Here is an 18,673-nt window from a genome sequence, read left to right on the forward strand (position 1 = left end):
TTCTATCCATTTTTCCTGCAAATGACAGGATTTAGTTGTTTATGACTGAAAACTATTTCATTATACAGGTACCATACTTTCTTTATTGGTTCATCTGTTGACCGCACCTAGGCTGATTCTATTTCTTGGCTATAATGAGTAGTGCAACAAGTAACACGGATGTGCAAATATCTCTTTTGTATACTGACGTAATTTCTTGCAGATACATATATAGGAGTGGGTTAGCTGGACTATACATTAGTTCTATTTTTAGTGTTTTGAGAAATCTCCATACTGTTATCCATAGTGGCTATATTAATTTACATTCCCACCAACAGTGTGTGAAGGTGCCTTTTTCTGCACTTCTGTCTGGTTTGTTGTTTTCAGTTTTGCACCTGCATTTTAACTGCTGTTTATTACATGATGTCAGATATACAAATTTCCATTTGTGGCATCTTGTCAGTACTCAAAAAGCTGTGGATTCTGGAGTTCAGGTTTTTGGATTTTGGATGCTCAACCTGTATAACAGTACTTGTTGATGTGTGTTAAGTGTTTATATTGTGCCAGTCTCATGCTGAGTCCCTTATAAACAGCATCTCATTTAATTTTCACAGCCAATTGAGATAGTTTCAATTCATTTTAAAAAATAAAACAGAAAAACATTTTTATAGTTTCACAGCTAAAAGATGAGACAGCTAGAACTTAAACCTTTATTAATTTTAGCCCAAATCTCATGCTTATATTCCATGTTGATTAATAAGTGTTATAGGTGTTTCTAGGACTCTGTCTATTATTTAGTATCCAGTGCAGTGAACTGTACTTTGCTGCTACCAGAAAAATATTTGTGTGGTGATGCCAATGCGTATGATTCTGACCATGAGAATACTGTCTTTCCAGATTTCTTGGAGTGTCTGCAGAATCCCTGGGCTGCACCCCTTAGTGAAAGCTGCAGGATCTTCTGTCTGACCCCAGCAGCTCCAGTTGAATACACAGACCCCACCAGATCTGGGAACCTGGGAAGAACAAGTCAGCAGGAAAGCACTAGATTTGAGATCAAGTGTGAATATGGCAGCCAGTAGGAACTCTGTCCAGCCAGAGGGATGTGGCAACACCTGTGAGGTAAGGAGGAAGCGATCTATTGGCTCAGGAATTCATCCAGAACTTCAGAGCCTGAAAAAGGAAGGATACTACTGTGTCTTGTTTTCATTTACAAGATTTTTTGCATGATCATATACCTACACATTTTTTTTTTACAATCTTGGGCTTATAAGCCTAGGACCTTCTGCATGCCAGGCAGGTGCTCTACTACTGAGCTGCGTTCTCAGTCTCTCCACATTTTTATTGGTCATTTATTTATTTATTTATTTATTTTATTGGTCATTTATTTACCTCTTGTGAATTTTCATGTTCATTGCTAATTAATTTACTGAAGTTCATGGGTTTAAAATTTTTTAATATTAAGGTTAATAACATTTACCATTCTTACACATTTTATTAATTTTTTGTACCAGGAATCAAACTCATGACCTTATGCTTGCCAAGCAGGCACTTGTGCCACAGAGCTATATCCTCGGCCCCTTTTTTTTTTTTTGTCTTTTTGAGACAGGGTCTCTCTATACAGTTCAGGCTGGCCTTGAGCTCACTTTGTATCCTAGGCTGGTCTTGAACTCTCAACAATCCTCCTACCTTAGCCTCCTGAGTGCTGAGGTTACAGGCATGAGCCACCACGCCCGGCACTGGCCCCTATTTTTGTTAATATTTTTACCATGGTATAATTCACAATTAACTTGTAGTTTTTAGTTACATGTGGTAAAAGTAGTTCTCTAATAGTTCTCTAGCACCTTGTTTGAAAAATGGCCATTTTCTGTTCCCCCAGATTCCATCTTCTAAAGGCAAATAGTTTTAATCTTTTCAATAAAATTTTTAAAGTTTAGGGCATCTTCTGTTAATTTCCTATCGTCTTCTATTAACTTCCTATTATGAAATATCGAGATTTAACTTTTCTGTACACCCTCCGCTCACATACTCATTTTCTGTAACAATTTCATTGTTTTGGTGAGGTCTACCATCATTGTTTATTATTGTGATAATTTATAGTTGAGTCATATAGTATATATCTTGTGATAACCATTTCTATACAACAACTGTTCCCTGAAGTTAACAATTCTCTAGTTTAGATATTTGTTCATTTTACTATGTATATATCACTAATTCAACTCCAGAGCTGAAAGTGTGGCTCAGTGATAGAATATTTTCCTAGAATGTGCAAGGCCTGGCTTTATCTGTAGGATAGCAAATAAGTAAATAAAATAAATAAAAATAAATAATTAAATTCAGAATTCTTCCAATTCATTTAAATCTCCACTGCATATATTGAAATGTGTAGGTACTAATCATAGTGATAATAATACTTTTCTATTTACTTATTGACAAGTCATAATTATATAAATTATGCATGGAGTATTTGATATATATTTGTGTGTATATGTAAAATATGGCATGACTAAATCAAGCTAATTAACATCTCCATCACCATAGTTGCCTATTATTTTTCCTTATGAAATCTTTGAAATTATTCTCACTTTGAAATACATTAATACATTATTATTGACCATAGTTACCCTGCTGTGCAATTCACAGTGATAGTAATTACAAGTACTTGTTCGGGTTTACCATATGTCCAATACTATTGTATGTACTCTATATATATTAACGCCTTATGAAATAGGAGCCATTTTTATCCTCATTTTATGTTTACTTTTAATTAATATTTATTGGTACATGTTTACATGCATAATGATCACATTCATCATAGGGAATTTGTACCTAAACATAATATATCTTAATTTTTTTTCTTCATATTCTCCTCCTCTCCCTTTAACCCTTCTTCCCCTATTTTCAAAACTTTTTTTCTATCCTTCAAATCAAAGATTGTGATGGCCCTGCCTTGACCTCATTCTCCAGAATTGCTTTTGCTATTCTAGATCTCTTTTGGTTCTGTATGAATTTTAGATGTTTTGATACAAATTATAAACCATGATGCTGCTATAAACATTCTTATTCATGTCTCCTTACAAATATGTGTGCACTGTCTCTTAAAACATACCTATATGGATGGACTTAATGAGTCATAGGCTAAATCTATTTTTTTAAATATATTTTTATTGTGAAGTACATATACCAGGCCATCACACAAAATATGTATGTACCTGAATGACTTACCATTCTATAGCTCTAGAAGGAGCATAGTCAGCTTTCCAGAATCCTCTCAAAAATAACTATACTCTGACTTTTCATTAAAAAGAAAATCACTGTCCACAAGGAGAAAGATAATACTAAAAATACAGAGGACTTGCCGAGTGTTGTGGCATACACTTGTCATCCCACCACTTGGTAGGCTAAGGCAGCAGGATTCCCTTGAATTCAAGGCCAGCCTGGGCTACATAGTGAGTTCAAGGCCAGCCTTGCATCAAGTGAGACCCTGTCTGAAAAAAAAAAAAATGAGTAACAGAGGACTTATATGCAAAATATATGAAGAGCAACAAAGCAGTAAGAAATATCAGACTTCCTGGTAGCTATAGGCCTGGTTTAGCAGTTGTTTAATAAGTAAAAGTACCCTAATAGTTAATAAACACCTAAGACAGTTCTCAGTCCTATCAGTCACCAAGGAAATGCAAGTTTAAACCACAGTGTGGTATCATTAGACACTCTCCACTACCAAAATGGCTAATATCAAGAAGAGTAACAAATGTCAGTACAACGAGAAATCATAGCAAAGTTGGAAAGCAGCATAAGCTCTCATATATACTGTTGATGGGAGTGTAAATTGGAACAATCTGTAAAACATTTAGCCTTACTTATCCAAGTGTATGTGTAACATATGAGGATGCAGTTCTATTCCTAGGAAAAGATCCAGCAGAACTCCTTTGCTCAGGTACCAGAGCACATGTATGTATGTTATACTGTAGCATGACTTGTTTGGTTTTTTGTTTATTTGTTTTTTTGTTTGGTTTTTTGAGACAGATCTCACTATATAGTTCAGGCAGGCCTTGAACTCCCAGCGATCCTCGTGCCTGAGCCTTCTGAGTACTGGGATTACAGGCATGTGCCACCATGTCCAGCTATAGCATTACCTGTAATAGCCAGTAACTGGAAGTGATAAAATGTATAAAAATAATAAAATGCATAAACCAATTGAACATAATATTGAGTGAAAGAAATCAGGCATGAAAAAATGTGTCATGTTTATTATTTCAATTTATATAAAGTTTTAATATAAAGGAAAAATAAAATCATATTGTACAGAGGTACCTGTGTCAGTGGTAAAACTGATTGCAAAGCAAGGAAGTGCTCACCACCCCTGACAGGGCAGCTGTTTCCTTGTTGAGTGGCAAGGTGGGGAAGAAAGCTCATAGAAGGCTTCTGAGCAAGGAGCTGGCAAGGTTCTGTTTCTAGATGAGGTAATAAGTAGGGAGATATTTGTCTGGAAGAATGTTTTGTATTGTTTTGTTTTTTGAGACAAGGTCAAGGCTGGCCTTGAACTCACAGTGTTCCTTTTGCTGGAATTACAGGTGTGGGTCACCATGCCCAGCATACCTTGAATAGTTAAACTAAATATTTATGTTTTAAGTATTTTTCTGCATGGATGTTCTATTTCATGACAAGTCTTTTATAAAATGAGAGAAAATTTTGACCCCACTGGCCCATATGTACTTTCCAAAACCTGCTGGCTTGTTTGAACAAACCCACATATGTGCACAGCCACACACACATATATACATACCTGTTACACCAAAATTTTAGCATACAAAACTTCCAGGCTGAGAGCATAGCTCAGTGGTAGAGTACTTGCTTGGCATATGCAAGGCTCTAGATTTAATCTTCAACAGCAAAAAGTAAAATAAAATATAACTTTCACACTTGTTTTTCTTAATAATAAATATTGGTGATAATTCAGGGCTAGTGTATTTAGTGTCTAATTCCTTTTAAAAGATGAGTCATATTGCATTATACAGCTATATCAAAATGTACCAACTACCCTCAATGAATGTAATCTTTTTTTTTGAGGCCAGGTCTCATTATGTAGTACAGGCTGGCTTTAAACTCACTAAGTAGCCCAGTCTGGCCTCAAACTCACAGCAGTCCTCCTGCCTCAGAATGTAATCTTTATATGGTACAAACATGGACTGATAATATAATAATAATGAAAATGGGAAAAGGAGATTTAAAGATAGAAGAAGGGAAATAGGAAAGGGGTGTAAAATAATCAAGATGTTAAGTACATATACCCATTCCCTAAGATGAATGTAAAGGTCATGTACTCCAAACATGTACTGATAAAATACACACACACAAGCACACTTATATTGGGCATGATGGTGCATACCGATAATCCCAGCACTTGGGAGACTGATGCAGGTGGATTGCTAGGAATTTGAGGCCAGTCTGGGCTATATTGTGAGTTTCAAGCCAGCCTGAATTACACAGTAAAACCTTGTATCAAGAAAAGGTGATGTATCAGTCAGGCCACCACGCCTATAATCCCAGCATTTGGGAAGCTGACGCAGGAGGATTGGATGTGAGTTCAAGGCCAGCCTGAACTTCATAGTGAAACCCTGTCTCACAAAGACAATAAATAAATAAATAAGGTGATGTATTGAAATGCATATATACTAATCTGTCCTCCACTAGTAAACATTTAATGTATTTCCAGTCATTTGCAATTATACACAATGTCACAGTGAATATAATTATACATATCTCAGTTCACACAAGGAAGAGTATGCTTCAAAAGAAATTTCTACAAGTGAAATCCCAGGACAAATTACATACACATTTTTAATTTTTTATTAGTACATGTTTGTAGTACATGCAGTTTACAGTCATCTTGGGGAGTGGATACAGGTACATAATACAACTGGTTTCTTCTTTTAATCCCCATCGCTCCTCCTCCATCTCTTCTCCTCTAATTCCTCTTTCCTCATTTTCATTCTTGTTGGTATTATTAATTAATCTTAGCTCATGTTATGGCATGTGATGTTTACATTAATGAGGTTATGAGGTTTCTGTACATGGTTTATCTTTATTCTTATCTCTCCCCCGCCACCAGCCTCATCCTTGGTCTGTTGGACCCCTTCCCATTTACCAGAGATCCATGTCCTTTATATCCTTCTATCTAACCTCTGTTGATCTCTTTGTTTGTACTTTGCCTCACTCAAATGAGACATACTTAATGATATTAAAGCTTGTGTGTCTAATTAGGTTTTTATTTTTGATAAATACAGTCACTTGCCTGCCTAATGGGTTGTATCAGTTTTATAAATGAGTGCCTGTTTTCACTGTATCCAGGACAACACAGTGTCTTGTCATACTTTTTCTTTAGCCAATCTGATACATTAGCACCTGGTATTTCAGTACAGGGTTTTTTTTGGGGGGGGGCTTTTTTGTTTTTATTGGTACCAGGAATCGAACTCACGACTGCCTGCTTGCAAGGCAGGCGCTTATGCCGCTGAGCTAAATCCCCAGCCCCTATTTCAGTACAGGTTTAACTTAAAGAACTTTTTATATTATTTTTTCTTAACTTGAAATTTTTATTTGCTGATTTTTTTGTTAGGTTATTGCTACTTATGTATTAAGGGCATTGTTCTTGGTTTTTGTGTGTGCATCCCAAGCATCTTTTCCCCCAGCCTCTCATTTGTCTTTTTCTGTTTGTTCTGGGGAGCCTTCACATGCTATACTGCTAAGCTATATACCCAGCCCCTCATTTATCTTTTAAATGAAGTTTTTGGTATTTTTTCATGCATTTCGTCTACTTGAGTTTATCAACCTTTTAATTAATTAATTAATTTTGTCTTTTTGAGACAAGATTTCACTGTGGAGTTCAGGCTGGCCTTGAACTCACATTGTAGCCCAGGCTTGCCTCATGGTGATCCTCCTGCCTCAGCCTCTTGAGTGCTGGGATTATAGGCATATGCCACTACACTGAACTATTAACCTTTTTAGAAAGGCACTCCTCATCACTTAGCTATATTTGGGGAAAAAACCCACTCTTGCAGTTTTGTTTGAGTACTTTTATGGTTTTATTAATCTTTATTGATTGTAATACTGGGGATTAAACCCAGGGCCTCATGTATAGTAGTCAAGTAGTCTACCACTGAATTACATTTCCAGTTGTTTATATGTCAAGATAAAAAATAACAATGACTGGAAATTTTGACAAGTTGCCATTAATTTTCCAAGGCTAGCTTCAAACTTGTAATTCTTTTGCCTCAGTCTCCTGAGTAGCTTGGATTGTAGGCATGCACCACTAACCCCAGGTAATTTTTTTTTTACTTTTTTACTTTTACTTCTGTGACTATCTGAATTTTGTTGTTGCTTTAGCCTTGATCTATTTTTTTAATGTTTTAATTTTATTTAAATTTATTTTAACTGACATATATGTGTCTGTGGGATACCATGGGATGCCATATGATATTTTGATACATATATACATTGTGTAATGTTGAAGTAAGGATAAAGCAATCCTCAAATATTTATCATTCCTTTATATTGAAAATATTCCATATTCTTTCCTTAGCTTTTTGCAATAATGGTACATTATCATTACTTCTAGACACCCTACTGTCTACTGTACTTCACACCGATTTGTTACTCCTAACCAACTAGTTTAGTACTTACTGATCGCTTTCTCTTTAGTTAAGTTACCATATTAATTATCATCAGAGAAGGGGGTGCTGGGATTTTTTTTGTTCTAATATTATGTCTTTGACCCAAGTTCTTGACACAAAGCTCCTAAGCAGTTGAAGTTTCCCGGGTGATAGGGATGCCTTTTGTTCTAAGGAGGTGACTCTGAATGGGCTGTTATATAGCTTCAGGTTGGGGACTGGTTACCAGCAAATGAAATTGTGATTGGAAGGTTGGAATTTTCTATCCTTTTGGGAGATGAGAGGAGGTGGAGACTTGAGTAAATAATTGTGTTTATGTGATAAAGCCTCCATAGACATCCCTGAAAGACAGGGCTCAGAGAGCTTCTGAGTTGGTACACAGGTGGAGGTTATGCCCCTTCCCGCGTATCTTGTTCTATAGATGTCTTCATTTGGCTGCTCATCAGTATCCTTTGTAATACCCTTTGTAATAAACCAATAAATATAAGTGTTTCCCTGAGTTCCATGAGCTCTTCTAACCAATTATTAAATCTGGTGAGGGGCTGTGGAAATTCCTAATTTATAGTCAACTTGTCAGAAGAATGGGAGGCCTGGACATGTGATTGGGAAGACAGCTTTGGGGGACTGAGCCTTAATATGTGAAGTTATGTACTAATTTTAGGTATGTGGTCAGAATTAAATTGCAGGGCAGCTGTTCAAGTCCACAGAAAATTGTTTTATGTGGAAAACCCACACATTTGGTGTCAAAAATGTTCTGAGTGGAATTAAAAACATTTATTTCTTTTTTAGACAGTTACTTCTTATACTTACAAGACACACAGAAATGTGGAAGACCTGTGGAAAATTGTCTCCCTAATATCCACGCTTGCTTCTCTAAGTGTGTTGGTTTCTGTACATTTTCTCATGAGAATACTACTTCATCTGTTTCTCTGGTGAATCTGACAGAAGCTATGACCAAATCTGTTCCATATGTCTCATGTAGTAGACACATGGAACATGTGGGCTGGAAGTATAGCTCAGCAGCACAGTGTTTGCCTGACAAGCGTGAGGTTGTGAGTTCAATTCCCAGTACAAAAAAAAAAAAAAAAAAAAAAAACCCAAAATAAAAACAAGAGTCATGTAGTACTTACTGTTACCACCAGTACTGTTAGTTGCAGAATAAGGACAATCCCTAGTACATGTTTTCTTCAACTATGGCTCTCAGGGTCCTGTACCCATTGAACAGTCCCTATGACCCATAGAGCCAGGTATTCTTTTCTTTATTTTCGATATTGACACTAATTCAATTATATCAATGTATTCGTAGATTTACAGATTTTGCTTTAGTCCCAAAGGGCAATTTCATCTGTAACAATTTTGGATAGTAAGTTGAGGCCAACTGAAAACCTTTCAAAGTGCCAAGGTAGTATCACTGATCACCTTAGCTGAAGTCAAGGATAAATTTCCTACCACCTTGTCTAATTGATTGATTCCTATCCTAGAAATAACTGCCTGTTGTGTGCACATAAATAAAGAGCCCGTTATCCCTCTAGAACGTTACTCCTAGAAGCCAAATATAGTTTTAAGACTCTGAGCAGGATCCATTCCCAACTTCAAAGCATAAGATTATAAACAGGAGTAGGATTAGTAATCCTTGCAATATACCTCAAGGTCAGCATCCTATATTTAAGGCTCTTCCATTTGTGATAGGGCTACATCCCACTAAATCTATTGTTAAGTTGAAAATACGAGAAATTGAAAATGCATTGAATATACCTAATTACTGAACATCATTGCTTAGCAACACAATACATTGGTGAGTATCTTGTTTGCCCTCATCGTTGTATGGTTAACAGGGAGCTGTAACTCACTGCTTCTGCTCAGCATCATCTCTAGCCCCCGACATGATCAAAATTCAAAATTTGATGTTTGTTACATGAATGTGTTTTCCCTTCACACCATTGTAAAGTCAAAAGATTCCTGTCAGAAACCATCTGTATTTCCAAATTTTAGCCAGGAGAACATTCTTTTTTTATTTTTAAAATTTATTTTAAAGAGGATTAAAACAGTATAAAATCCATCAAAACAAACAAGTGTAAGTGACACAGGACTTCAACATATTATGAAATCAACAATAGTTACCCTAATGCCTTTTATTGTCTTTAAAATAGCTATAGATACCTTCAGACATCATAAAAATTAAACAAAACAGAACAGAATAGAACCAGTAAAACAAAACAGTGAATGCAATAAAGGACTTCACAACAAGATAAGAGTAAATCCAAAATTGCTACCATAATATATTTTGCTGTCTTTGAAATAGCTGCTCATGACAACAGATTTACCATAAAACGAAAGAAAATAAAACCTAGCCCAACAAAACAATGGAAACTAGCACTTCAAAACAAGGCCATAGGGAATCAGCAATGGCTACAATGGGGTGGAGAGATTGGTACTTCTTGCTTGCCAGCCTGCATGCCTGTGTACCAGAAGGGGCTTGGATTTGGCTGTCCCCCATCCTGTGGTGGCCTATGCATGATGCTGGTTCCCAAGCAGGGCTTGCTTCCTGGAGTGACCTTGTTCTGTCTCACCCCAGTCCATGAATGGTGCTGACTCACAGCGAGAGGCTTGGGGCTAGCTGTCCCCTGTCCTTTGGTGGTCTGCACATGGTGCTGGTTCCCAGGTGGGGCTTGCTTCCTGGTGTGGCATTGTTTTCTCTCTCCTCAGTCCATGAATGGTGCTGACTCGGGGAGACACTTGGGTCTGGCTGTTCCCCATCCTGTGACGGCCCCCACACATGACACTGGTCCCCATAAGACATTCATATCAACCCTGGAGAGGAAAGAAGTCTTTCTGTTGAGTTTAGTGATTGTTCACATGGCCTGTGGTATTCAACCAAGTATATTCGCCCAGGTGTTTGCTATGATGCACGTTCCTCTGGTGAGGTAGGAGAAAGTTGAGAGCTACTGATTATACTAATTTGAGCCCTTGAATTTAAACTTACTTGCTGTTCTTCTAGGACAGGAGTGATATCATTTATTACTTATGCAAAGGTTCAGGAAAAATTCTGAACTTTTTCTTTCTTCCATTTTTTTTGAGACAAAGTCTTGCTAAATTGCCCAGATTGACCTTGAACAGGTGATCCTCCTGCCTCAGCTTCTCAAATAACTGGAATTACAGACGTATACCACTATGTATAAACCTGTTTTTCTGACTGTATAATTCCCTAATACGGTACCTAAAGTGAGGGCTGCTTATTCCTGTGAACATTTCTCCTGAATATGCTAGAGTTGCCTGGTTTTAGAGAGAACAGTAGTTTTCAATATTTGGAGGTACTAGACAACTACTCCCAAGGCATGGGAAAGGTTAAGGTGGGGAAGGCAGGTATAGGTTGGCTGGTGACATAAAAATAATATCATAGGGGCTGTAGACAGTGTTTGTGACATAAACATTATTCCCAATAAATGCAATTAAACATGAGGTAGACCTTTCAAGGGCCCAGAATTTGTGTGAAATTGGACAGTCTATGAAGCTGGCTAAAGAGTGCTGAAAGATGAAGTGATGATTATAAGGGATGAAGGCACTGCTGTGTTTTTCCCTATGCGTGGTCCAGAGGCAGTGGAGTAATAAAGTTTGGAGGTTTCAAACTTCATATGTCAGGAGATAGGGTCTCATTAGTATGTGCTGAAAGACTGGGGCTGCTAGCCCAGCCTGTTTAGCTGCCGCGCCTGGCCATAGGTCTGCAGAGGAGGAGCTGGGCAGATCTGGGGTGCCCTCACTGGCCTCTCTGCGTGTCTGGAGGACTCTGGATTTCTGCGCCCAGACTGCTGGAGTTCCCTCAGGCTTCCAGGTGCAGTGAAGGAGAGAGGTGGGTTTGAGGCTTCCACATCAGCCTCCCCATTCCCGGCTTCATTTGGAGACCTGCTGAGCTCCTGATAGGTGGGCTGGCCCACACTACCAGCCTAGCCCAGCCTGTTTAGCTGCCGCGCCTGGCCATAGGTCTGCAGAGGAGGAGCTGGGCAGATCTGGGGTGCCCTCACTGGCCTCTCTGCGTGTCTGGAGGACTCTGGATATCTCTGCAACCAGGGAGGGTCCACAGGTTCCTGAAGCACTGCGGCCTGTGGTGAGTACCCTAACCCGGCTGCGATTGAAGAACTGTGGAGCTTCCAAGGGGCAGGTGGGCGCACAGTGTCCCTGAGGCCCAGCTTGTCTGGAACTGCGGAGTTCTGAGCTGGCAGAGGAGGGCCACTGGTTCTGTAGGCCTAATGGCTTGGAGTAGCGCGGCGCCAGAGTCCCAGTAGCTCCAATAATAGAAGGGGATTTTCAACAGATCCTGAGGAAGCTTTCAAATAACACTTGAAACACAGAAATATAGGAAAATGACAAAACGAAAGACCAAATTACAACCTCAAACCTCCAGCCCATCTCAAGAAACCCTAGGAGCGATGTATATAGAAGAAAATATATCCCATCCACCTCATATATCGGACACAATAGCCACTGAAATTGACAAGCAACTCCAGGAAGCTTTAAAGAAATTCAAACTCGAAATAATCTCCCAGATAAAAGAAGAAATGATAAAAGAAATGAAAGAGATTCTAAATATATCTAAAGAAAACACAGATAAAAAATTGGAGGAACTAAACAAAAAGATAGAATCCCTAGACGAGCAATATAAGAAACAAACAGAATACATAATGCAGATGCACAGAGATATACAGGAAATAAAAAACTCCACTGAAAGTTGTAAAAACCGCCTTAATGAAAGTGAAGATAGAATTTCAGACCTTGAAGACAGGATTGCAGCTAGTGAACAGGAAAGGAAAGATCTTTTGAAAATAACAAGGAACCAGGAAACAACAATTCAACAACTGCAAGACGATGCAAAGAAGAATAACATAAGAATGATAGGGATTAATGAAAGAGAGGGAGACAACATGAAGGATGTCAGGAGGATATTTAGAGAAGTAATAGCTGAAAATTTCCCAAGCATGAGATCAGAAACTGACATCAGGATCAGTGAAGCATATAGAACTCCAAACAGTCATAACCAAAATAAAACTACACCCAGACATATAATAGTCACCATCCCAGAAATCCAACACAAGAATAGATTATTAAAAGCTGTCAGAGAGAAAAGACAAATCACTTATAAAGGAAAACCTATCAGAATCACAGCAGACTTCTCAGCACAAACGATAAAGTCAAGAAGAGCATGGAGTGAAGTATTCCAGATCCTAAAGCAAAATGATTTCCAACCAAGACTGATATATCCTGCAAAACTATCATTCAAAATAGATGGTGCAATACGATACTTCCATGACAAAGAACAGCTGAAGAACTTCATGAACACCAAACCAACCCTGCAAAAAATATTGAAAGACAGTTTAGATACACAAAGGAAAAAACCACTAAGCAAAGCAAATAATTAAACAGAACCGAAAGATAAAGATGCAACAGCAGAGAGATAACATTCCTACAATTAACCAGCATTTAACAGTAATAACCATTAATGTAAATGGTCTCAATGCACCAATCAAAAGAAACAGACTAGCAGAATGGATCAAGAAACAAAATCCAACCATATGCTGTTTACAGGAAACCCATCTAACCCAGAAAGATACTCACAGACTGAAAGTCAAAGGATGGAAAACAATTCTTCATGCAGCAGGAATCCAAAAAAAGGCAGGATAGCCATTCTGTTTGCAGACAACGTGAACTTTAAACCAACAATGACCATAAAGGACAAAGAAGGTCACTACATACTCGTAAGGGGAAAACTCCAAGAGGAAGAGATAACTATCTTAAATATATACGCACCAAACTCCAGAGCACCCAGTTATATAAAACAATTATTAACAGAAATGAAAACTCAAATTATCAGTAACACAATTGTAACAGGAGACCTTAATACACCACTGACACCAAGGGACAGATCAACCAGACAGAAAATGAGCAAAGAAATAACAGAACTGAATCACACCTGTGAACAAATGGGTTTGATAGACACATACAGAATGTTCCACCCAACAACATCAGAATACACATTCTTCTCAGCAGTACATGGATCATTTTATAAAATAGACCATATATTAGCTCACAGAACATATTTAAGCAAATGCAAAAGAGTTGAAATCATCCCTTGCATATTATTGGATCATAGCGCTCTGAAATTAGAAATTAATGACAAAGGATACTGCAAAAATTCCGCAAACACATGGAAACTAAATAACACACTCTTGAGTAATCAGTGGGTCACAGAAGAAATTAAAGAAGAAATTAAACAATACCTAAAAGAAAATGAAAATGCAGATACAACTTACCGGAATCTGTGGGATGCAATGAAAGCCGTTCTGAGAGGAAAATTTATTGCACTGAGTTCCCACATCAGGAAAACAGAACGAATACAAATAAATAACTTGATGCTACACCTCAAACAGCTAGAAAAAGAAGAGCAAGTCAAGCCCAAAGCCAAAAGAAGAGAGGAAATTATAAAAATCAGAGCAGAAATCAATGCAATAGAGACTAAGAAAACAATCCAAAGAATCAACGAATCAAAGAGTTTGGTTCTTTGAAAGAATAAATAAAATCAATAAGCCCCTAGCCAACCTTATTAAAAAAAGGAAAGAAAAAGCTCAAATTCATGCAATAAGAAATGAAAAAGGAGAAATCACTACAGACCCAATAGAAATACAGAGGATCATCAATACCTATTTCGAAAACCTCTACTCTCAAAAGTTTGATAACACAGAAGAAATAGACAGATTCTTAGAAGCATATGAAGTACCAAAGCTAGATCAAGAGGATATAAAACTGTTGAATAACCCAATCTCTGCTAATGAAATTGAGAATGTAATTGGGTCCTTGCCCACCAAGAAGAGCCCAGGCCCAGATGGATTCACTGCAGAATTCTACAAGAAATATAAAGAAGACCTAATGCCGACACTCCTCAAACTATTCAATGTAATTGAAAGGGAAGCAATCCTTCCTAAGTCATTCCTGGAAGCAAATATTACTCTAGTACCAAAACCTGAGAAAGACCCAACTATAAAAGAGAACTATAGACCGATCTCCCTAATGAACACAGATGCAAAAATCCTCAATAAAATATTGGCAAATAGGATCCAGCAAATCATCAAGAAGATTATACACCATGACCAGGTGGGATTCATCCCAGGAATGCAAGGATGGTTCAACATACGCAAATCAATAAATGTAATCCACCATATCAATAAAGCCAAAAATAAGAATCACATGATCATCTGTATAGATGCAGAAAAAGCCTTCGATAAGGTCCAACATTTATTCATGATAAGAACTTTACAGAAAATTGGAATAAATGGTCTTTACCTCAATATAATAAAGGCCATTTATGACAAACCAACAGCCAGCATCATACTAAATGGCCAAAAATTGAAAGCCTTTACTTTAAAATCGGGTACAAGACAAGGATGTCCTTTATCACCACTCCTATTTAATATAGTACTGGAAGTACTAGCCAGAGCAATTAGGCAAGAAAGAGAAATAAAAGGGGTAAAGATAGGAAAAGAAGAAGTTAAATTATCATTGTTTGCAGATGACATGATACTCTACATAGAAGACCCCCTAAACTCCATTGAAATACTCTTAGATACAATAAATAAATTCAGTAATGTGGCTGGATACAAAATCAATACTCAGAAATCAATAGCATTCCTATACACGAACAACAAAATTACAGAGAGGGAAATAAGAGAAACTGGACTATTCACATTAGCAAGCAAAAAAATGAAATATTTAGGAATTACTCTTACGAAAGAAGTGAAAGACTTATACAGTGAAAATTATATTACACTGAAAAAGGAAATTGAAGATGATCTCAGAAAATGGAAAGACATCCCTTGCTCATGGATAGGAAGAACAAACATTGTGAAAATGGCCATTCTCCCAAAACTGTTATACAGATTCAATGCAATCCCAATAGAAATACCATCAACATACCTTATAGATCTAGAGAAATCACTCCTAAATTTCATCTGGAACCAGAAGAGACCTAGAATCGCAAAGGCAATTCTAAGCAGCAAAGACAAAGCAGGAGGCATCACAATCCCTGACTTGAAGTTATACTACAAAGCAACAGTAGTAAAATCAACATGGTATTGGAATCAAAACAGAGCTGAAGATCAGTGGAATAGATTAGAAGATACAACCACAACTACGAACACACTCAGCCACCTTATTTTTGATAAAGGAGCCAAGCAGGTTCACTGGAAGAACGACAGTCTCTTTAATAAATGGTGCTGGAAAAACTGGCTCTCCATTTGCCGAAAACTAAAGCTAGACCCATGTCTATCACCATGTACTAAATTAAAATCTAAATGGGTCAAGGATCTGAATATTAAAACAGAAACACTAAATCTATTGGAAGACAAAATAGGTAGAAACCTTGGAGACATAGGAGTAGGTAAAGAATTCATGAACAGGACTCAAACCGCACGGGAAATACTTCCCAGAATCAATAACTGGGACCACTTCTTATTAAAAAGTTTCTGCATATCAAAAGAAATCTCCAGCATAGTGAAAAGAAAACCCACAAACTGGGAAAAGATTTTAATGAACTCTCTCTCAGACAAGGGCCTCTTGTCTAAAACATATAAAGAATTAAAGAAACTCAGACCTCCAAAATTCAAAGATCCAATCCAAAAATGGGCATCTGAGATGAATATGCAATTCTCAGATGAAGAAATGCAAATGGCAAATAAATACATGAAAAAATGCTCATCATCATTGGTCATTAGAGAAATGCAAATTAAAACCACACTGAGATACCATCTCACTCCTGAAAGAATGGCCAGGATCAAGAAAACCGACAACAAATGCTGGAGAGGCTGTGGGGAAAAAGGAACTCTCCTGCACTGCTGGTGGGAGTGTAGACTGGTACAGCCTTTGTGGAGATCTGTCTGGAGATTTCTCAAAAAGTTGGGACTGGAAATCCCATTTATTCCAGCTATTCCACTTCTAGGCATATTCCCAGAAGAACTGAAAGCATCATACCACAGTGATATATGTGCACCTATGTTTATAGCAGCACAATTTGTAATCGCCAGATCTTGGAAACAACCCAAGTGCCCATCAACTGAGGAATGGATAAAAAAGTTGTGGTATTTCTATACAATGGAGTATTATTCAGCTATAAAGAAGGATCACATTGAGATATTTATCAATAAATGGGCGCAGCTTGAGACCATACTCATAAGTGAAATAAATCAATCTCGCATGTGTGAATACCGAATAGTTTCCCTAATGTAAGTAATGATTCAAATATATAAAAATATGTGGTAATCATGATTCCCCATTAGGTGGCCTTGAAGCCTTATAAAGTTTTCACTCATTAATTAGAAAGGCTTTATTCTGGGCTTCTTGATATGAAAATATTTGAAGCTAGAGTATATGAAGTTTTACCCAAATATTTCAAGGAAAAAGACACTATGGTAACTACTATTAAGTCAGGTTATATAGTGGTGAAGTACTAGGTTATTGAAACAGTCATGCTGTGACCTCTATTGTTATATTGTTATGTCCTGTTTTATCTCAATCTCCCCCTTATTGTTTCAAAAAAAATTATTTAGTCATTTCTTATGTTTGTCTTAATTAAAGAAAAAATTCAAAAAAATTAGGATATATAAATAGTAACTCTTTTCGATTTCCTATTAACTTGTTTTGAAGTCCTGTAGTACTCCCACGATCTTGTTTTGACTGATTAGACTCTGTTCCATTCTATATGATAGTATCAAGTTTGAAGACATAGGCAACTACTTTGAAGACAATAAGATTCACTAAGATACCCATTCTGGTTTGACTATTGTCTCCTTTGGAAATCCTGTAATGTTTACAATGCCTAAGTTTTATTGGTCTTGTTCTCTACTGTTTTGTCCAACTTTATAATATCTAATAAGATAGACAATTCTTTTTAAGGAAACAAGGGACAACGTTGATAACCATTGTTGATAAACTTGTACTCTGTTCTACACCATGTGCTATGTCTATCCTTGGTACTGACTGACAGCTTTGTTTTGCCATATTTGACTGTATTCTTCCCCCCCCCCAAAGAAAGTAATAAGCACTAAGGAGTAATAAAATCCAAGATGTGTAAATTTTGTTGTAAAAAAGAGAGGGAAAAAAAAAAGAAAAAGAGCTCTAATGGATATAACAGCAAGTGTGTTTGGGGGTGTTAAATAGCTGACTTTATCAACGTTTTTGGAACATTGAACACAGCTGTTTGTAGTCTCCCTGTTTGAATGTCCACCTTGTGTTCTTTGATACTGTGATTTGAGGAACTATTTTCAAGAAAATAGTGTGTAATCTACTAGCAGGTAATTTCTTACTGTTATGGTTTTTTGTTTCGTTTTGTTTTGTTTTGTTTTGTAGTTCTGTATTGCGTGTACCCTTACGCCGCTTTGGTTTGTTTTGTGTTTTTCTCTTTTTCCTCTTAAATAAAAAAAAAAAAAGACTGGGGCTGATAATATGTAGTTGCTTAAATACTCATAAGGACCACAAAAGGGGAATTGCAGTTAGATGTCAGTTCTGGGAGTCAGGTAGAGGATGACACATCCAACAACCAGTTAGCTAGAGAATAGTAGCTGCAGTTGAACACTAAACAAGGGAATTTGGTATCGACTTTGTTTGTACAATGGGGATATGAAGGAAGAAAAAGAGCACTGTGAGGGGCAAATCCATCTCAGAATTCTGGTTTATAAGGAGATGGTTGGACCCCCAAGGGGTTCAAAGATCAATGACACAATTCCAACTAGGATAAGAATGTATGGTTCTATCCATTCTCAGTTTTTGAAGTAGAAAATCATCTGAAAGAGTATTCTTAGATCACTTCTACATTTCGTATTTTTTATCTGTAGTCATGTCCACTCCTACCAGGAATAATCACAAATTGGTTGGCCTGCTTGGGTAACCTAGTGATTGTTGCTAATTTGGAATGAAAAGGGAGGTGGTTATTTTGAAGCACTGATGTAGCATAATGCTCCCCCAATAAGGCAGCTTGATGGACAGATAAAGAT

General features: G+C 37.2%; 1 protein-coding gene across 2 annotated transcripts in view; it reads left to right on the plus strand.

Moving 5' to 3' along the window:
• Znf81 (zinc finger protein 81) overlaps nt 1-18,673 on the plus strand; it is a 143,937-nt gene that overhangs the window by 27,461 nt on the left and 97,803 nt on the right. For both annotated transcript variants that reach the window (XM_013144300.2, XM_013144299.2), the window contains exon 2: nt 877-1,098. In XM_013144300.2, coding sequence (XP_012999754.1) covers nt 1,045-1,098 — 54 coding nt within the window. In that variant the 5' untranslated portion in view covers nt 877-1,044. The remainder of the gene's footprint in view (nt 1-876; nt 1,099-18,673) is intronic.

This window comes from Cavia porcellus, unplaced genomic scaffold (genome assembly GCF_034190915.1).
Source record: "Cavia porcellus strain 051 isolate PalLab524CR breed Dunkin Hartley unplaced genomic scaffold, mCavPor4.1 scaffold_3, whole genome shotgun sequence".
NCBI classification, from domain to species: Eukaryota; Metazoa; Chordata; class Mammalia; order Rodentia; family Caviidae; genus Cavia; species Cavia porcellus.